The sequence below is a fragment of the Camelus ferus genome, chromosome 14 (assembly GCF_009834535.1).
Source record: "Camelus ferus isolate YT-003-E chromosome 14, BCGSAC_Cfer_1.0, whole genome shotgun sequence".
Lineage (NCBI taxonomy): Eukaryota > Metazoa > Chordata > Mammalia > Artiodactyla > Camelidae > Camelus > Camelus ferus.
In genome coordinates this window covers 53,348,402-53,370,766 of record NC_045709.1, presented here as the reverse complement: position 1 = coordinate 53,370,766, position 22,365 = coordinate 53,348,402, and the positions used below count along the sequence as shown (strand labels likewise).

The 22,365-nt window shown below is 34.7% G+C and overlaps 1 protein-coding gene across 5 annotated transcripts in view; it reads left to right on the top strand.

Annotated features, from left to right (window-relative positions):
* Positions 1–22,365, top strand: part of PIBF1 (progesterone immunomodulatory binding factor 1) — a 170,899-nt gene that overhangs the window by 107,273 nt on the left and 41,261 nt on the right. For all 5 annotated transcript variants that reach the window (XM_014566953.2, XM_006193839.3, XM_032496881.1 and 2 more), the window contains one exon: positions 6,934–7,036. In XM_014566953.2, the coding sequence (XP_014422439.2) occupies positions 6,934–7,036 (103 nt within the window). The remainder of the gene's footprint in view (positions 1–6,933; positions 7,037–22,365) is intronic.

Below are 22,365 nucleotides of genomic sequence, written 5' to 3'. Positions count from 1 at the left end.
TTGTTTCGGTCGTGATTGTTTTGAAAATAGCAAACAGGATTTTCTGGTTACGTGTGTTGGTGATGCTCTTTAACCTGTGACAGTAAATGGGTAAGACCCAGGCACCGACGTGGTCTCAGTGTGTGCTCCTCAGTTTGTTTTGGCAGATCTGAACATGGAGACTTCTCTGAAGGTTTTTAAACCTTAGAAATTGCAAGATTTACTGCATACTATTGACCTTTTGTTTTAGTTTCTGTCTAGTTTTACAAAGAGCTGTAAGTTGAAACTTTCACAGTAGACTAAGCTTTATAATAAAGGAAAATTTAAAGCAACAGAAGCTTTTATTGCCTCTAACAAACTTTTGCTCATAATGAAATTCTGTTTTCCTCTCCTTTATTGACACATATATGTGTTCTCATCTTTGTCCTTAGGGAGAGTTATGCTTATTTCGTTTGGGTTGGTTTTAGGAATCATCCTTTGAAAAGTTACTACTAATCTATTCATGATCAACTTGAAAGTTTTAGGAATCATCCTTTGAAAAGTTACTACTAATCTATTCATGATCAACTTGAAAGTGAAAACCTATAGAAAAACTAGAAAAAGGCTCATATAACTATAGACAATCAGAATGACACCACTGTTTAGTCCTCAGTAACTACCAAGAAAGCAGGCAGTGCAGCGACCAACCTGATGCTTTCTGAAGCTGAAATCATTCTGGCCCATGTGCCCTTTTTTTGAACCCATTTTCCATGCCATGCTAATAGAGACAGAACTCTGACCTGCTAAAACTGAAAAAGATCAAAAAGCCAAATGTTATTTCAGACCAAGTAACTAATTAGCTAAGTACATACACTTATTTATTTAGAGTTTTGGCAATACTGAGAGAACCATACCAATATTGAAGGACTCAGGACAGAGCATCAATCAGTCCTCCATTGTGCTAAAAACATCTCAGATATAAATGGAAGTTGGCCATATTCACATTGGCGGGACGATGCTATCATGAAATTGTATGTGATAATCAGAAGTACTGACTGCCATTGACAGATGCAAGAGAATAACTTATTTGGAGTCAAGAGGTACTGAGAGAGCTAAGAGGTAATTTGGGGAAATAATTTTACCAGTAATAGGTGAAATTTTAGTTTAAAATTTAAATACAAAACTACTCCTGTGGTATTAGTTTCTAGTTGATGTCAGACTTGATCTTGGTACAGGTAAAAATCACATGGCAGTTAATATAATTACAAAGAAGAGTTGTATGCTGTGCCTACTTTAGTGTCTCAGCAGATAGCCTGTAAAAGCAGCGCTTTCTTGAGGAGACAGTATGAAAGGGAGAAAGAGAGAGAGGGAGAGAGAGAGAGAGAAGAAGGAAGGAAAGAAGGAAGGCAGGAAAGAAAGGAAGGAAGGAAGGAAAGAAGGAAGGAAGGAAGGAGGGAGGAAGGGGAAGGAAGGAAAGAAAGGGAAAGAAAAAGAGAGAGAGAGAGAGAGAAAGAAATGAACCTACTAAACAACTAGCCAACCGCACTTTAGCAGAAGTCATTTTCCCTGATTGTATCCATGGCTACTCATTATGAAGACTTGTTTTTATTGTATATGTATTGTAGTTAAGGAGACATAAACTCAGCTAGAATTAAGCAATTAATTCTTCATTTGCCTTGCCTTGGATTTCAGTTAAACTAAACTCCCCTCCTTTCTTCTGACTTCTAATATCCCAGATTTCTAAACAGAATCCACCCGTAACACCAACTTACCACAACCATATACCACATTTAAAGATTTACGAGATTGGAATATGGAAGAGGAGAATTGGAACCTGTGACATTTGCTGTCTTCCCTTATTAACTTTATACCCTTTCTTATTAACTAGTTCAGTGCTTAGATGTTGAGCGTTAGTTGTGCTTTAATACTGAGACTCTGAAACCTTGAGTATGGTTTCTGGCTATCTGAGCAAAATTCTGGCTTTGGGCAAAATTCATTTAAAACAGAATCAATCAGGAAGGATTTATTAAGTGCCCACGGTATTCAGCGCACACCACAGAGTATAAGACTCCTGTCTTCATTTAAGTTATATCTGTTGGAGGAGAAAAAATGAACACACATGAAAGACTATCAAGAAACTACCAAAAACATACAATTTAGTGCTGTATTGTGTGCTGGACTATGTCAGTCAGAGGAATAGAGATCAGTGAAAGTTGGCGTGGTCGCAAGTGGAGGAAGTGGCACTTGAAGGGAGCCTTCCAGAAAAAGCTAGGCTGCCAATCAGCGGAATAACCCATCTTTTCCAGACTGGAGGACCAACGGAGGTGCAGTAGAACGAATACGCAGAACATATTGGGGGACATTAAGCAGAGTAGATATTAAGGAAAAATAAGGTTGGTTCAGTTGAGATTATAGAAGACCTAGATAATTTAGACGTAGAATAGAGTTAATCTTGTAGGTAAGATCTGAAGTGGGTAGGGAAAAGACATAAACGTCAGTTCATTAAATAAGAAATACAAATGTCTGACAAACATGTAAGATGTTTAACCTCACAAATTTAATTTAAAAATGCGCTTCTATTGTTTATATATAAGGTTAGCAAAACTTTTAAAGATTGATACTGCCCCGTGTTGGCTAGGATAGAAAGAAGCAGGAGGTCTTGTGTAAAAGCTCATTCATTCAACAGTTTATTACAAAACAGGTTATTATCACATCAGGTATTTTTCCAGGCACTCAGAATGCAGTAGAGAACAAAATTTTTAAAAATTTCTATCCCTGGAGAACTTTTATTCTAGTTCATAAAAATTAAATTTGTACAACCTTTCAAGAGGAATATCTGAAAATTTATAATGCACATGTGTTTTGACCCAGTCATTACATTTTCTAAGGAAATCACCATATAAGAAGTGCAAAAATGTGTGTATGCAGTCATTTAGAACTTTTGACAGACAAGGCACTGTTGTAAATGCTCTAATTGGATTGTCTTGTTATTCAGTTGTATGAGTTCTTTATATTCTTATAAGAGTACCTTACCAGATATGTATTTTGAAACTTTCTCTCCCTTTCTTTGGGTTCTCTTGTCACTTTCCTGGTAGTGTCTTTTGAAGCACAAAATTTTGATGCAGACAAGTTTATCTAATTTTTGTTGTTGTTGTTTATGCTTTTGGTGCCATTTCCAAATCCAAGTTCATGAAGTGTTACTTTTGTGTTTTATTCTAAGAATTCATCATTTTAGCTCTTATATTTAAGTTTTTGATCCACTTTGAGTTAACTTTTTGATATCACGTGAGGTGGAAGGGCTTTGTACAATTTTTAATGTGGCTACTAGAAAATTTAAATTACATGCATGGCTTGCATTATATTCTGTTGAACAAAACTGGCCTAGACCAGTGGTCTCCAAACTTCTTGATGTGAATCCCTATTGGGAAAAAAAATTTAGCATACACTCACCAATGTTGATATGTATATATTTATTTATAGATGATATTCACAAACTATCATATGAATAGTATATTATATACATTATATCATAAAACCTACACTGAAAAATAAAACCTAAAGATACATAATACTAAAATAAATATAAATAAAATGTCCCATGCTTTGGTGGATTATTTTGCACATAACTAATTTTGGAGACCTCTGGCCTACATTGTGACCTTAACCTTCTAATTGGATCAAATCTTCCTCCTCCAAGTCATTGTCCACGGTGCTGACAGAGGACTCTCTCAAGTGCATATCTGTTCATGTCATGCCTAGCCAACTTAGGGATGAAATTCAAACTCAGTTTGTCATACAGAGCCTTCATCATATATCCCTGCCTAGATCTCTCTAGGTTCACCCTTATCATGGGCTGTTTGTTTTATCCATCCACACCATGCTGCTTACAGTGTTCTCCAGCAGGCATGCCTCACTTACGCTTTTTCCTCTACCCAGGATGCTGTTTCTCTGCTTCTTCACCACATTAGTTAGAATTAGTTTTCATTCCTCAGTGTGGCCTTTCATATCATTTAGCATACTACAGTAAGTTCTTTCCTTGCCTAATCTTCCTCAGTAGACTGTTAGATCCTCCAGGAGGAAATTGTATATTCCCAGTGCCTAATGTAGATTACAAGCTTTTAATAAAGTTTGATAAAAGAAAGTGTTCATGAATATTTTATTGAATTAATTAATGAATATGTTTCTTCGAATTCAACCTGCTTTTTTGCAGTCATTGATACTCATGCTCCAGGAGAAAAAAATGCTAATTTTCTCTTTATCATTTTTAATTGCAAATATTATAATGATAAAAAATTATATTTATTGTTTTTCCTGAGTGTTCTGTGTGCTCAGATAATTCATTTTTTAAAGAAAAAGATTTCACAATATTATTTTTTCTTCTTGTATTCTTTCTTTCTTCTTTTTCTTTTCTTGTTTTCTAGAACATGGACTAAATGGGTTGTTAAAGGCAACTTGAAAACTCTAATACCATTTCTGATATATCTATGAGGAGATATATTCCACTATCCTTACAACTGAGTTAGAAATGAACTTTTAAAACAGATCCGTGTGTCAGTTGGAGACCAGTTGTACCACAGTGTCTTTCACTTTCTAACCACTTTGCATCATGAATGATATCAACGTTCATAGTAATAGTCACAGTCGTTCCCATCAGCATCAGTTCCTAGAAAGTTTTTTTCAGTAAAATAGTGCCGTAAGCTAGTGATCAGAACCTTGTAGAACACATTTATGGGCAATTTCAAGAAATCATTAGATACCATCCTTCTGTTTAGAGTTGATTTTTCTCACTCAGAATTCCCCCAACCAAAATCAGGGAAATTCTTAATAGAAGGAGGTATTTGTGGTGTTAGGGCTTAAGCACCAGCATACTAAGAATTTGTTGAATTCAGTGTTTTGTGTCATGTGTTATCTTCCATTGATAAGTGGTTTCACACCATATCTGCATAAGAGCATTATGCAGTTCCCAAACCAAATAAGCTATTTAATATTATTAAACTTGATATCTTCAAGTTATTATCTCCTTCAAAATGTTGGTAATAGGTGACGTTTGCATCTCATTTTCATGCATCCTTTGCCTTCCACTGCATCTCATCCGTAACTGTTTCTGTGTAACAGAATTTGATGGGTTCTTTGTCCTATACTGAGCATTACACAAACATACATTTATTGAGAAATTGCCATGTACAGAAAGACCCTAATGCTGAGTTCTATGGAAGACAAAAAGATCAAAAGACTTATTTTAGCATGTATCAGAGATGAGAAAGAAAATTACAAATGGTTTTTAAATTAACCTAATAAAAAACAGAGCTAATGATATAAAATACTGATGTTTGCAAGCATACAAGTCAACAGATTAAAAATGTTAATGTAGTATAAAATTAGCATTAAGACATTTTAGTTGAAGATCTCTCTTATTTTATGGTCAAATTTTAGAGAACTTAGCATATTTCAGATTGGGAAGTGGGAAATGCATAGCCATAAACCGCAAACACCTTAAAAATCTATGAAGGAAGGGAGTAGATGAGTGGTTCCCTGGGGCTGAACAGAGAGAGTGGGGAGTGATACTAATGCTAACAAACTTTCTTTTTGGGGTAATGAAAATATTCCAAAATTAGGTTATAGTCATACTTCCACAACTCTAAATATAATAAAGACCATTGAATTGTACATTTTAAATTAGTGGGCTTCATGGTATTGTAAATTAAATATCAAGAAAATTTTATATCAGTAAAGCTGTTTTTTTAGTTTTAAAAAAAAAAGATTGTCAAAAATGGGAACTGTGTCTTTTCTATCTCTAACTTCAACTGATTACTAAGGTAAAAATCTTACGCCGGTTGAAAGGACAGAAATTTAGATATGGAGCATGTCTAAATAAGCTACCCAATTCACTGTATAAAAAATGAACTCATCTTTTTCACTTGGAGTAACAAGTTCTTAGAAATAGATTTAGAGGGTAATAGTGAGCATTTTTTTCAGATTTTTTCTGTGTTCCTCTATCTGATGTTAGGAAATACTTAAAATACAGCGGAATTATTTCCATTGAAATAATGAAAATATTTTACTTCTTATCATTGGAAAACATTCCATCTTCTTGGATTCTACAGATTTTGCAGTTCAGAGAATAATATGTTAACTCATAGAACATGAATGTGATAAATAATAAATTTCAAGGTTTTTGGAATTACAGAGAGGGGCTTTGGAGCAACAGACCTTCTCAGCATTATTAGCAGTTTTTTACAGAATTATCTCCCAGTGATTACAAGGAATGATTTTATAGCTGACCCCTTTTTAAAAATTGTGTCTTAAAAGTGGAACTTGAGACATTTTACATTTAATGTGATTTTTAAATACTAAAGGGTATACTCAGTACAATAAGTTGTGATCATCCACAAATAATCTTTTAGTGATTTCTTTTAGTACAGAATTTTTACCTTTACTATTAGACATGTCTCCATTTTTGATACATCTTTTTCACCTCTGTTTTCAATAGAAAATCTGTTCAGTTGTGTTTTATATTAGAAAATGCATTATGTTGTCTGAGGTAAACACTGATGCTTTTCAGAGTGCAACCTTATTAGTGTTTCCACTAATTGCCTTATTTGTTTGTAAATGGGAAATTTTTATAAAAATGGAGAAACACTGTAAATTGCTTTCCTGTGGTCTTTTCAAGCAAGTATCATAATGTAACTCTCCAGTTTTATAGCAAGGGCTAGAAACTATTACTGTGGTAATCAACATAGCCCAGTTTCATTATTATGCAGATTTTGAATGTTACTTTCAAAATTCTGAGTTGTTGGGATATTGGTCTTCCACTGTTGACACCTGAAAATGTCATTCGACTCCATATTTTTCCTGTTAACATTGAAGTATTTTTAGGAAATGATAAGTCGGTTTTCAAGCACACAGACACACTGGAGTTATTTTAGATAGAATTCCTCCTTTGTAAGCATTAACTTTCTTATTTCATTCACCTAGTGTCCACTTGGCAAGAAGAGTGCTCCAGTTAGAAAAACAAAACTCGTTGGTTTTAAAGGACCTGGAACATCAAAAGAACCAAGTAACACAGCTTTCACAAGAGGTAAGTAAGCTCAACAAAAGGAACACATATAAAGAATCACAGTGTTCATTTTAATTCCTTGTCACTCCTTTGTGTATTTTCTGAACAGTTTTCAAGTAAGCTGTTTGCTGGTACAAAATGACTTTACAATCTCTGAAACTAACTTAACGTTAAAGCCTTAGAAAACAACTTACAGTGTATGGCAAAACTGAGATCAAAAGAAAGATTAAATGCCCAGACTAAATATAAATGCAGACTAGACAGACAAAGCTTTGATTTCAGAGAATATCAACTGGCAAAACAAGTTTGGCAAATTTTGGTGTCATTTAAAGTTTTTAACTAAAACCTCGTTTTCAAAATAGATTTGCTTTTTGACTTCTTTGATGAAAAATCACTTATCTATTAAACACATTTAACTGGGTCTACACTTAAGCCCTCACATGCTTTGGTAGATGATAGTTCCTAAACTATGTATTTTTTAAAAAATCAGATTCATATTTCTTAATTTTCTTAGCATTGTGTCATTTAAAGAATATATATATATATATATGTTTTACATAGTATTTTCAGTCTTCTTATTATTAAAGTGCACATCTAATTACATTTTTCTGTACTTCTGAAATTCAAGTGATAAAACAATTCAAACCAAAGATGCCTCCTCCCTAGTGTTCCTTTTATCTCCTGAGTTTCAACATAACAAGTTTTTCTGTGTTAATATTTTGGATCTTATAATAAAGAAATTTTTAAGAACGTGTATTAAAAATTATGAATACATACCATGTATTCTGTGTTTGTTTTCCTACGGACCTGTTCATATTGGTCTTTATAGTGTCCTCTATTTAATGTGCTTTTAATGCTGTAACATTAGCATCTTGATGCTCAAATTTCAAAAGACAAGAAATATTTCATGTTACTACAGTACCTGACTCAGAGTTAGTTAATGCTCAGGATGGAAGCAAGCAGTGTTGTGCTGGCAAGTGTTAACAACTGGCTCTCCAGGCAGGGGTGGGAGGGATGGCCCTAATTTGTAATACTTGCTTATATCGACGGCATAAATATTCCCACCATGATTAACTTCAGGCCTCCAGCATAGCATTGCTGAACAGAGAGTAAAGATGCTCAGTAGCACACATGATACTTCCACCACACATAAAATAGCCATGTAGGGGGAGATATAGCTCAGGGATAGAGCACCTGCTTAGTATTCACAAGGTCCTGGGTTCAATCCCTAGTATCTCCATTAAATAAATACATACATACATACATACGTACAAACAAACCAATTACCTCCCCCCCCACCAAAAAAAATTCAAAAAATAATGTCAGTAGACATGTAAACTGAAGAGAATAGATTACTTAAAATTGTTGAGTTTTTTTTTGTGGAGGTGGATATAGCTCAGAGGTAGAACACATGCTTAGCATGCACAAGGTCCTGGGTTCAATCCTAAGCATCACCATTAAAAAAAGAAATTTATTGAGTTTTTCTATTATTTTGATTTTTTTTTAATAAGATGCATTTTATTATAAATCTTAAATAATTTTTTAAATTTTTTTAAATTCTTTTTTTGGTGAGGGGGAGGTAATTAGGTTTATTTATTTATTGGTTTTTTAATGGAGGTACTGGTGACTGAACCCAGGACCTCGTGCATACTAAGCATGTGCTCTACCACTTGAGCTATGCCCTCCCCTCAATAATTCTTAATAATAGTGATGTTTAACAACCAGCTCACAAAACTAAAACTTTACCAGCCATCTCTCACAAACTGCTACAAGCCCGCCCCAGCACATCACTGGGTGTGGAACCATGGAAGGATATATAAATAAGTGAATGACTAAAGAAACAAATGAACCTCTGCTTGTTCATATGTTATAGATCACTCATGTTTGTTTTAATTTCAGAATAACCTATCAAAACTATTTCCTAAAAAATACTAAAATTTGTAAAACTTTACAAATGTATGTAAGTTTGTATGTATGTCTTTCCATTACTTTCTTGAAAAACCATCTTCCTAAGCACTTCAGTTAATTGAAATAGGAATTTCTAAATGGTTACACACTCCTATACAAATTGTAGGAGAGAAATGTAAGAAATTAAGTGCTCTTGTAGTGAGTATAATTAACTTTGTATGAAGCAATTTTTTAAAAAGCTGTTGACTTATATTAGAAGTTGTAAATATTGAAATATCTATGATGTGAAATAGTATGATACCTGGAATTTGCTTTAAAATATTCCTTAAGAAGTTGGAGGGGAGGGCTCATAGATAAAACTAGAGTCTCAAAATGTTGATAATGTTTGAAGCTTGGTGACAGGTACATATATGTTCATTGTTCAGTTCTGTACTTTTGTGTATGTTTGAAATTTTTCATTAGGCATATGGAGAATCAGTAACCATTAAAAAGTTTATTCTGACTGTAGTATATAGTTTCCCTTTAAGATCGAAAAAAGAAGTATTATCATTTAAAATAGCCCATAGATTTTACTTTTTTTCTGCCTCACAAAAATTATATTGCTTAAATTGAAAATTTATTACATAAACCAATTAGCTGAAAGATGATAGTATTAGATAGCTTCTATCTCAGATAGATGGTGAAAAAACAGAGGAAAGTCTCTAAGGACCTGTATTCTTTGGAGCAGGTTAAATATTTAAACCAGCTTGGATTTTTGAGAATAATACAGAGATGAAACTCAAATGACTAATATTAGAATTAACATTACATTATATGCTATTCAAAACATGTCTGAGATTACACATAAATGAATTACCAGAATGTAAGTGCTAAAAAGTATTCAAAGTGAAAGTAAATATTCCATTTATAGCAGTTTTATCGAGGCATCATGGACATACACTAAACTGCACATATTTAAGGTGTACAGTATAACTTTTGACACATATTTACCCGTGAAACTATCACCAAAATGAAGATAATGAGCACATGCATTGCTGCAGAAGTTTCCTTGTGTCCCTTTACAGTCTCTCCCAACCCTTCCCATCCCATCCTTTTCCCCAAGCAAGCACTAATTTGCATTGTCACTGTAGATTAGTTTGCATTTCCTAAACTTTTATATAAATAGAATCACTATATGCATTATACACACACACACACACACACACACACACACACTACTTTTTTTATCTGTCCTCTTTCATTCTGTGTAATTATTTCAAGATTCATCCGTAGTTCATTTCCTTTCAAGTCTGAGTGACATTCCGTTGTATGAATACACCACACTTTTTCATCCATTCAACTGTTGATAGCCGTTTGCGTTATTTCCAGTCTTTACTTATTATAAATAAATCCTATATGCACATCCATATACAAGTCTTTGTAGCAACATATGCTTTGGTTACTCTGGAGTAAGTACCTGGAAGTGGAATAGCTGGATCATACAGTAGATGTCTGATGTTTTAAGAAACAGTCCTTTAACTGTTTTCCAAACGTTCGTACCACTTAACTATTTCCACCATCAGCATATGAAAGTTCTAGTTCCTCTACATCCTTGCAAAAACTTGATCTGGTCAGTCTTTTTCATTTTAGCCACCTAATTGGGTATGTCGTGGTATCTCATTTCCCTAATGATTCACGATGTTAAGCATCTTTTCATGTGCTTCCTTGCCCTTTGTTTTTCTTACTGGGAGTAGTGTCTGTTCAAATTTTTTGCCCACTACATCAGGTTGTTTTCTTGTTATTGAGTTTCGAGCATTTTTTATATATTCTAGATGCAATTCTCTTATGAGCTATATGATTTGCAAATATTTTCTCCTGCTCCACGCTCTATCTTTCCATATTTAAACAGTATTTTTTGAAGAGCAGTTTTTATCCTGTCTATTTTATGGACTGTGTTTTGGGTGTTATATCTGAAATAGCTTTGCCTAACCCAGTGTCACAGTGTTTTTGTCATTTTTTTCTATGGATCTTTCATAGTTTTAAGTCTGTGATCCATTTTTAATGTTTGTATAGTGTGTAAGATATAAAGCAACGGGAGGGTATAGCTCAGTGGTAGAGTGTGTGTTTAGCATGCACGAGGACCTGGGTTCAATCCCCAGTACCTCCATTAAAAAATAATAATGATAATTTTTTTAGAAAAAAAGATATAGATTGAAATTCACTTATTTGCATATTGAAACCAAATTGTTCTAATATCATTTACTGAAAAGACTCTTGAAAATCAATGAATCCTCTATGTGTGAGTCTGTTTCTGGACTCTGTTCTGTTCCAGTTACCACTGTTTTGGGGGGGGAGGGTAGGTAATTAAGTTTATTTATTTAGTTAGTTATTTTAATGGACGTTCTGGGGATTGAACCCAGGACCTCGTGCATGCTAAACATGCACTCTAACCACTGAACTGTACCCTCCTCCCCATTCCACTTACCTCTTTGTCTGTATGTCAGTACCACACCTTTTTGATTACTATAGCTTTATAATGTCTTGAAATTGGATGGTATTGGTCCTTCAACTCTGTTTAGGTTCAGAGATTTTGGCTATTCCCTGTCCTTTTCATTTTCATATGAATTCTATGGTGATCTGTACCAAGAAAAAAAAAGCTATCTGTGATTTTGATTGGGATTACATTGAATCTATGGGTGAAAAGAGGAGAATTGACATTTTAATAATATGAATATTCTGATCATGAACCCAGTGTATCTTAGTGGTGTTATTTTTTAGTTTTTACTTTAAAAGTTTCACATCTTTTGACTAGAGTTAACAGGGTATATGTTTTTCCGTCCTTTAACTTTTATCCTGTTATTCTGTTATAGTTGTCTTATAGGCGACATAGACAGTTATATCCAGCTTTTTTATCCAGTCTGACAAAATACGGCTTTTAATTGGCTTTCTCAGAACATTTACATCTAATTTGTTTATGGATATGGTTATTTTTAAGTCTGTTATCTTGCTATTTGTTTTTTTTTTTTCCTACCTATCCTTTTTTCCTCTTTTTTTTCTTACTTGCTTCATTTTGGATTAATTGAATATTTTTTACTATTCCGTTTTGTCTCACTGTTGGCTTATTGGCCATAACTATTTGTTATTACAGTGATTCCTTGAGATTTTAGTATATGTATCTTTAACTTACACCGTCCAGTTTCATGTGATATTTTACTGTCTCACGTATAGTATGAAAACCTTAAAATAAAATACTTCCGTGTGTCCCTGCCCAGCCTTTGTGCTCATGTGGTCATATATTTTACTCATACATGTATAAGCCTCAAACAAGATTGCTATTATTTTTAAACAGTTGATAATCTTTTAAAGAAATTTAATAATAGGAAGAAAAGGTATTACATTTAACCAAGGAGTTACCATGCCTGGTGTTCTTCACTCCTTTGTGTAGATCCAAACTTCCATTGGGCATCATATTGCTTCTGGTTGAGGTACTTCTTTTAACCATTCAAGAGCGGGTCTGCTGATGGTGAACTCTTTTCGCTTCTGTATGTTACAAAAGTTATTATACCTTCTTTTGGTTTGTTTGTTTTGTTTTTACATTTCTGACTATTAACAAAAGTAAAGATTACAACATATTTCTCAGTTATGTTACTAAGGCCAGAGAAACAGAAAGTATGCATTTGAGCATTCACTCTTTCCTTTTTTATTGCAGTAAAATTCACGTAACATAAAATGTGCCATTTAAACCATTTTAAATTGTACAGTTAAGTGACTTTTGGTCTGTTTGTAATGTACGACCATCATCCTATTTAGTTACAGAACATTTTCATCACCCAGAAGGAAACCCTGTAGCCTTATTAAGCAGTCACTCCCCAGTCTCCCCACCTCCAGCACCTGGAAACCACTCGTGCTTTCTGTGTCACATATTTCATATAAATGGAATCATGGAACATGTGACCTTTTGTGTCTGCTGCTTTCATTTAGTGTAATGTTTTCAGGGTTCTTTCATGTTGAACCATCTCTCAGTACTTAATGCCTTTTTGTGACTGAATAATATTCCATTGTACAAACAAGTCACATTTTGTTTATCCATTCATTAGTTGATGGACATGTAGTTTCTTTCCATCATTTGGCTATTGTGAATCATGCTGCTGTGAGCATTCATGTGCAGTTATTTTTGTTTGTTTGAACACCCATTTTCAGTTCTTAAGAGTACATAAATGCCTAAGGGGTGAAATTGCCGGGTCATATGGTGATTCTGTGTTTAACTTTTTAAGGAGCCACAAAACTGTTTTTCACAGCAGCTACACCATTTTACATTCCCATCAACAGTGTCCAGGGTTCTAATTTCTCACATCCTCAACAATGCTTATTTTTTGTTTTGGGTTTTTTTTTTTTTAATTGTAACCATTCTTAGTAGGGTGTGAAGTGGTATCTCATTGTGATTTTGATTTGCATTAACCTTGTAACTAATTATTTTAAGCATTATTTTGTGTGCTTTTTGGCCATTTGTATATCTTCTTTGGATAAATGTCTGCTGAAGTTCTTTGCCTGTTTTTAAATTGGGTTGTTTGTCTTTTTGTTGTTGAGTCATAAGATTTCTTTCTGTATTCTGGATATTAAGCCCTGTTAGCTAAATGATTTGCAAATTTTTTCTCCCATTCTTTTATTTTGCTATGGTTGGCTTTTGCTTTCTTGTTGGATCCTTCGATCACAAGAGTTTTTAATTTTGATGAAGTTTAAGTTATCTGTTTTTTCTTATGTTTCTTGTGCTTCCCTTTTGGGAATCTGTTTATTTTGCAGCTTGAATGTTTATTTTTGTTTTTTCATTTAACTTTTAATTATTTCTTAATAAAAATTATATATATTTAAGGTGTATAACATGATAGATTTATAAACATAGTGAAACAGTTACTATAGTCAAGCTAATTAATATATCCATCTCCTCACATATTTACCTTTTGTGTGTATGTGTGTAGTGAGAGCACCTGAAATCTACTCTCTCAGCAAATTTCTAGATGTATCACGTTTTGTTTATCCTTTCATCCACTGATGGCTATTTGGGTCATTTTCCTCTTGGCTGTGAATAGTGCTGCTGTGAACATTTGAGGACAAGCATCATATGTTTAACTACCTATTTTAATTTTTTTTGAGCATACACCTTAGAGTAAAATTGCTGGGTTCCTTTTTGGTTTCGAAGGATATTTTCCCTAGGTAAAGAATTCGAGGTTGACTTTTTTTCTCTCTGTCTCTTTCAGTACTTGAAAGATGTTTCTCCACTCTCTTGTAGTTTGTATTCTTTTTGCCAAGAAATATGCTATCATGTTTATCTTTGTTCCTTTCTAGGTAATATGTCTTATTTTTCTAGCTGCTTTTAAGATTTTCTTTTTTTCACTAGCTTTAAAGCAACTTGATTATGATGTAGTTTGCTATTGTTTTCTTCATGTTCCTCATGCTTGGGTTTTGTCAAACTTCTTGTACGTATAAGACTATCAAATCTGAAATTTTTTCATTTATCATTTCTTCAAATATTTTTTTCTATCCTTCTGTCTCTCTTTCCTTTGGAGACCCATGAGACATATATTAGGCTGCTTGAAGTTGTCCTACAACAGAACAAATGTTCTGTTCCTTTTTTTCAGTCTTTTTTTTTTTTTGCCTTTCCTTTTGCATAATTTCTCTTACTCAATCTTCAAGTCCACTATTCTTTTCTTCTCCAGTGTATAATCTGCTATTAGTCCAGTCTACTGTGTTTTTCATATTAGGTATTATAGTTTTCATTAAGTTCAATTTGGATCTTTTTTGTGTCTTCCAGGTTTCTAATTAACTTTTTCAAATTTTATTTTCTTGAGCATATGAGATACAGTTGCAGTAACTGTTGTGATATCCTTATCTATTAATTCTGCTCTTGTGTCATTTCTTGATTGGTTTCAGTTAAATTGATTTATTCCATTGTTTATCATATTGTCCTGCTTCTTTGCATACCTACGAATCTTTTACTGGATGCCGGACATTGTGAATTTTACCTTAGAGCTAAATATTCTGCGATTTCTATAGTTTTTGTAAGCTTTTTTTCTCAAACATGGTTAAGTTTCTTGGAAAATGTTTGACCCTTTCAAGTCTTGCTTTTAAGCTTGTATAAGAAAAGAAGTGTTCATCTTAAGGCTAATTTTTCCCCCACCACTGAGACCAAAGTCTTTTGATTGCTCTACCCCATGTCCTATGAATGATTCGGTTTCTTACTTTGGCTGGTGGGAATAGGTACTATTCCTGTTCTGTGCGATCTTCAGAGATTGTTCCTCTGTTCTTTTCAGTGGTTCTGTCTTAGTTTCTAGAAGTTTCTTTACATACATGCATTATTCAGTGCCCTGTGGTTTCTCCCATTGGTTGGAATTAGTACCATTTACAGATACGAATAATTTTAGTCTGTAACTTTGATCCTTCAAATTATTTATAATACATAGTATATGACAACAACTCAGAGAACCCCACTGTTTTCCTTCTTTATCGAGGTAAATGTTTAGACTTCATATTCACAGAAAGGTATCCCTCTAATTCCATCGTGATTCCTTTCTTAAAATAAATCTTGTTTTAAACTTCACTGGATTTTATTTTGAAGGATTCATATCCATGTCTTAACATTTTTATCAGTAAGTTGCAAGCATATTCTTTTGTTTTTGTTTTTTGGGAGGAGGTAATCAAATTTCTTTATGTATTTTTAATTAATGTTTCATTTTATTTTATTTTTTAGTGGAGGTTCTGGGGATTGAACCCAGGACCTTGTGCATGCTCTACCACTGAGCTATGTACCACCCCCTTGCAGGCATATTGAGGAACTCCAGTAAATAACAAGATTTCTCATTAGAGAAACCATGTTACTTCCCCCCCCAATAAATTTGTTTCCTTATGGCTCTTTAATACAGGAAGGACCACATAAGGATAATTTATAAAGGTAATGGTATTGTAAAATGGTTTAGTCTGTTCCATGTCATTTAACTCAACATAAGAAATAAAATCTTTCAGTAAGTACCCTTTGCAAGTACTGATAGGAAATTCAGTCTTCTAGCAAATATTCATTGAACACCTACTATGTGCCAGGCATTGTTCTAAGCTCTGGGAATAATCACTGGATAAGATAGACAAAAATTCCTGCCCTTTGGAGCTTATATTCTATTGGAGGGAGAAACAAAGATTTTTCCCAAGTGAAATAAATATTCAGTTAGATCTTAAATGGTATGAAGGAAAGTACAGCAGGGAAGGGGATACAGACTAATTCTTACTGCCTGTAGTTCTCAGCCAAATGGGCACGCAAGAGGAACAGAATGAGTGCCCTGGTCCTTACATACTTTCTGAAAGTGACCAGAGCAGCAAGGAGAGTGGCATAAAGTGGTATAGAGTCCCCCATGAGTGCCCAGTGAAGCAATCAGATATTTTTGGCATAGAAGAATGGCTGTGAAACACATTTCTTTGTGGTAAATTAGTCACATTTCTTTACTGTTTGTATGTATGTATATACATGCATGCTTTAGTCTACATTCTTATTTTTTGCATACTAAGGGAAAGGAGTTCTTACCTAGTCTTAGATAATATTGCTCTCTTTTGTTATTGTTAGCAGAACTGAGTATTGCCAAAGCACCTGATGCTGGAGGCAGACTCACTGGGTTAAAAAAAATTCGTGGTTTTTTTTGTTTTTTGGGGGGTTTTTGCTGCTTTACTAGCTATATAAAGTTAGATATGTTGTATAACCCATCTGTGCCTCTGTGTCCTCATTTGTGAAATGTTAAGTTCCAAATAAAATGTTTTATTGAAATATCTAATCATCAAATGAGTGAATTGCTTTTAGTTTTTAAGATAGATTATGTTTTGTAACATTTAATATGGGTGAAAAAAAACAGAAAAGCAAGGCAGAAGGGGAAAATACCTTTTAGAAACAGACAGAGACAGTCTGAAAAGACTATATACTGTATGATTCCAACTGTATGACTTTCTGGAAAAGGCGAAACTTGTAGAGACAGTAAAATGAACAGTGGTTGCCAGGGATTAGGAGGAATGAGTAGATGGAGCACAGAGGATTTTTAGGGCAGTGAGACTATTCTTTATGATGCTGTTAACAGTGGATACATGGGATTACACAGTTGGCCCTCCATATCCACAGGTTCCGCATTCACGGATTCAACCAACTGTGGATCAAAAATATTAGGAAAGAAAATTCCAGAAAGTTCCAAAAAGCAAGATTTAAATTTGCCTTACACCAGCAACTATTTATATTGTATTAAGTATTATAAGTAATCTAGAGATAATTTAAAGTTTACAGGAGGATATGTGTGGATTATATGCAAATACTACACCATCTTATACAAGGGACTTGAGCATCCTCAGATTTTGGTATTCATAGTGGCTCCTGGAGCCAATCTCCTGTGGATACTGAGGGACAAGTGTACATTTGCCAAAACCCATAGAATATACAACACCAAAAGTGAATCGTAATGTGAACTATGGACTTGGAGTGATAATGTGTATCAATGTAGGTTCATAACAAATAGTGATGGTGGGGAAGATTGTAGGGGTGGGGGGAGGCAGAGAATATATGGGACTCTGTACTTTTGCCCAGTTTTGCTGTGAACCTAAAACTCCTCTAGCAAAATCTTAAAAAAAAAAAGTGAAAAAAATGAAATCTGAGAACCACAGAGAAAAGATAGAAGAAAAGGAAAGAGTTGGGAAGATGTCAGTGGCTCCCTTTCTGTGGACACCTTTTGTCACTTGTGAGATCTGGCAGTCCTTGAAGCTGTTTTTGTTGGTAGCAGGAAAGTACCCCCTGGAAAGTAACTTTGTCTAAAGAAAAAGTAACCTCTTTTGGGGGGGAGGGGGTAGATAATTAGGTTGATTTATTTATTTTTCTTTTTATTTTAACAGAGGTGCTGGGGATCGAATGCACTCTACCACTGAGCTATCCCCTCCCCCACCAAAATTAACTTCTTGACTTAAGTAACAGAATTTACTTTTTTGTGATGCTGAAGAATTGGGGAGAGATTTTGTTTTCTCTTTTGTCTGTGTGTATTTAAAGTGATGCTTCACCCCTTGTAAAGGTAGTGTGATCTATTTTGTGGCTGCACAACATATAACTGGACGTGAGGAATAATTAAATTGTTGATACGTGGATAAAATTTCATTAATACTTAAAGTGAAGAGGCTGTTGGAACACAGTATTCATAGGTAATATGTGACCTGACCAAAACATGATGCCAGAAATTGCCTTTAATGTGTATAAATTATTCTTAAGTATTGTCAATCTGTCCCTTATGTTTTGAAGTTCTTATGTAGAATTATATAAAAATTAACATTTATTTTAATAATGTTGAACATATATTTTTCTACTTTATGAATGGCTGACTCGTTACATAAACAAAACATTAACCTTAATCATAGCAACAGCTTTGTGTCTAACTTTGCAAAATGCTTAAACCAAGAAGTCTTTGTTATGGTTTATTCTGGGAAAAATTCAATTACATGGATCCAGGGCAATATTCTAGAATTAATTCTTTAAGCCATCTTTTTAAAAGTTCACACACCAGGTCATATGAATGTGTGTGTATGTGTGTGTAAGTGTGTGCACACCAAATGCCAGCCACCACTGCAGGAAGGAAACAATGACTTGCTTGTAAATTATCATCCTGTTTACACATCAAACAAATAAGGTAACTGTTTCAGCATTTTCCCTTACTGCTGTGCCTTGATAATTCATAAATGACTATAGTTTTTGTTTTCTTTTAAGAGCTATTACAAATAAATCCCACTGTAAGTACCGCCTCCCCCAGCACGTTGTTGTACAAGTGAACCACATTAAAGTGACTTTCTCAGGGGTAGCTTTGAGAGGGAAAGAAATTTAAAACACTTGAACTCTAAAATTCCATTCTCTGACACTAATCTCCGGTCCTTCCAGCTCTCCCAGTCATTTCATTCCCACTAAATCTGTGCTTTATTTGGACTTCTTAAGAGTCTCAGACTCATAAACTCTTCGTATTTCCAATTGTCAAGCCCCTCCTGGCTCCACTCTGCCTCCGAACCCAGCCTTGGACTGTGTCAACCATCTGAGCACTAGCCTGCTCTCTCAAGCGCTCTGTTGCCAGATTCATCCATCAGGCTTCTCCTGACATTGCCCAGCTTTAGGCTAGTGGCTTACACTTGGGTAGTAACTATCAACATTAGCGAAAGAGAGGAGACAACGGGAGATTCTTTGATTTTGTGTTAACGTGCTGAAAATTTCTTGTGGAAATCTGTTACTTTGGCTGCTTGGGATTATTACAGATTCATGTTGTTGAACATCACTAAGGCCCTCCTTCCTGTTGCCCAGTGTTTTCATTTTTCTGTATCTATCCAGTTTCCCATTATCTTTATTGCTGGTCACTCACTCCCTCAAACTATCAGTTCCATCATCTGTGTACTTTCCTTATTACCATTAAATCATCTAAATGTATTAATCTTGAGTCTTTTTCATTCAAGGATTTTCTAGTATCTTCACTTAGATTTTTTCCCCTTTTGATCCTGCTTCAAAAAAAATGAGCATGTGTGCACAATTTGTGTGTCTATGTGTATGTTGACCCACATACTTGTAAAACTTAACCCCTCTATTCTTTTGTTTTGTTTTGGTTTGTTTTGGGGAGGAGAGGTAATTAGGTTTATTTATTTATTATTGTCATGTTTTATTTAACTGGCATACTGGAGTTCGAACCCATGCCTTTGTGCATGCTAGGCATGCACTCTGCCACTGAGCTGTACCCTCCCCCAAACCCTCTATTCTTAATTCCTTCTGTTCTCTTCCCCCTTCCTTCACCTTTGTCCATCTTCAGTGAGTACCAGTGACTTCCTAGTTGTCAGTATTCACGTCTCAGTCCCCTGCTTTATCTGTGGCATGACACTATAGATATTCTAGAAAATCGGTCTTTGTTTTGGGATGCTTTCCCCCCTCATGTAGCTCTGTAGTCTTCTTAGCTGATGTCATCATCTTCTTCAAGCCCTGAAGCATAGGTGCCCCCCATGTGTCTGCCCTTTGCTCTATTCTTACACCTCAGTAGTGATTTTCAGATGTTAGTATAAGAGCAATCTAAGATGTTTGTTTAAAATGTTGATTTCTAGATCCTGCCCTCAGAGACTGTGATTAAGTAGGTCTAGAATGATGCCCAGGAATCTACACTTTTAACAGACTCTCCTTGTGACTGTTGTAAAAGTGATGCAGAGCCACACCTTGAAAAAAGAATGCTCTACAGTCCTGTCTACTCCGGCGACCTCAGCCGTCACTTCCATGCTGATTACTTTCAAATATTTTAACATCCTACTTTCATGAATTTCCCCATAGTATCTGGACTATATTTTGAGAACCTCAGGACCAGAGCAGGGCTGAAAATCAACAGGAAGGCACTTGCTTTTGGTTATTAAAGTAATAAAATATTTGCAGACACACTTGTCAACAGCTATTGCCCTAAGCCCACAAGTGTCACTCCACCACTACAATCCTGTCATCCTGAGATCTAGGTCTCCCCACCCTCCAGCGACAAAAAATTAACACCTGGAACCACACAGTTTCCCCAGGATCCTGCCCCAATATGAAGGCTGGCATCCTCATTGGTTAAATGGTCTCCATTAATTATTGCCCCTGTCGAAGATGGCGATGTCACAGGAGAAGTCAGTGTTAAAGGGGGGGGGGGTGGTAAATTCAGTATATAAGATGGTTTATGTGCAGTACCGTTAAACCTACTAAAATAGTTGGATGGAGTGGCCTATAGCAAGTCTAAGATCATGAGGGCTGTGCTTTCCAAATTTGACTGACCCGCAGAATCTATGGCCCAACTCTGAGAAATTTTGATTCATTAGGGCTGGGGCAGGGCCCAGAAACCAGTTTTTTAATTTCCCCCAGTAATGCTGATGATTTAGCTAGATTTGAGAACTACTGGTTTAGATTGAGAACACAGAGAAGTAGTACCAAAGTATTGCTCAGTATTAGACCTCAAATAGTCCTTTTACATTCCATGGCGCAATAAGAAAGATCAGGGAACAGGATATGTGGATTTTTCAGAGCAAACTGATTAGCACGACTAGAAAGTATCACTTGTATATATTTTACACACAGAAGGCAATTCTACGTTAAATTCTATTTAGTAGAATGCATTTTCTCCCTGGTAAGAAAGAGTTCCATTTCTAGGAAATGGAACTTTGAAAATAAACTCCACGAGAAAAAAATCCCACATTTAGGAGAAACATAACAAACTGTAGTCCCCTTCATCTGTTTTTTAAATTTTAAGAGCAACTATATAATTATGTTTTAATCAGCTGTTGCTTTTCTCTAAATCATATACACAGTTTATTGAAACAAAAGAGAAATAGCCATTCTATAAAACATTGTATCATGAGTTTAGTCTTGAGTCATTCGTTATGTATATGATCCCTGAGTCACTAATTACTAAGGCTTTCCTATTAGGAAAAGATTACTAACAACAATAGGCAAAGTGAGTGATTGTGCAACTTTTTGAATACTAATGATTATAGTTCTAGAAAAGACTTTTTAAAACCATATTGGAGGAAATAAATTCTGCTAAATTACATTGATTTCAGAAATAGACACTAGCATCACTTTTCATTGAAAAACACATTCTTTCCCCTAAAGAATTAAATTAAATTTGGGGGATTTAGCAGCTCATAAGTTTATAAAGAAGTATATTCTTAAAGTTGACAGCATTATAGTAGTTTTATTATCCAGAGAGGGAGAAGTTTGTAGGTGTATATTAGAGACACATTTTAAAAGTAAGGCTTTTGACCCTTAATTTTGTTTTTAATACTGAAACCTAATATATGCAATTGCAGTAATGAGGAAAAAACAAACTAAAGCAGTTAAGACTAATGACTACTGTTACGTTTTTTATGCAACTGAAGTTAGATTTGATACGTTTTAAACATGGCTCATTCGAGACTGCAACTGACTACAATTTGTAAATGCCCTTAGTTCTTCCCCCACCCTGCCCCACCCCCACCCCCGGACTATTCTGCAGTTCGAAACACAAAACAACTTGTCAGTTCAGTTTATTCAGTTAGGGTCAGTTCTGTGAAAACAAAGTCAAGGCAATTGTTTGATTTAATTGACTAGTGAAACTGGTTATACAGGTAAGTAGGACTCAGTTTTATTTTTGTCCAGCTGCATATTTGAATGTTCATAAAGTAACTTGGTAGAGTAATAAGATTCCAGTGACATTGGAATAGATTTTAAAGAATGATTACGAAAGCAAAGAAAAAGGACACTAAAACCCAAACTATAGAAAATATTCATGGTATTTTTTTTTCTTTATGGTTCTGCTTTCACTGTAATAACTTGTGTCCAAAAAAAAAGAAATCTTTTCTTTCACTATTCTTTTCCTTTTGTTGAGGAATTCTTTTTTTCCTGGGCTATACTTACTATAACCATAAGGAAGTTTTCTCATATA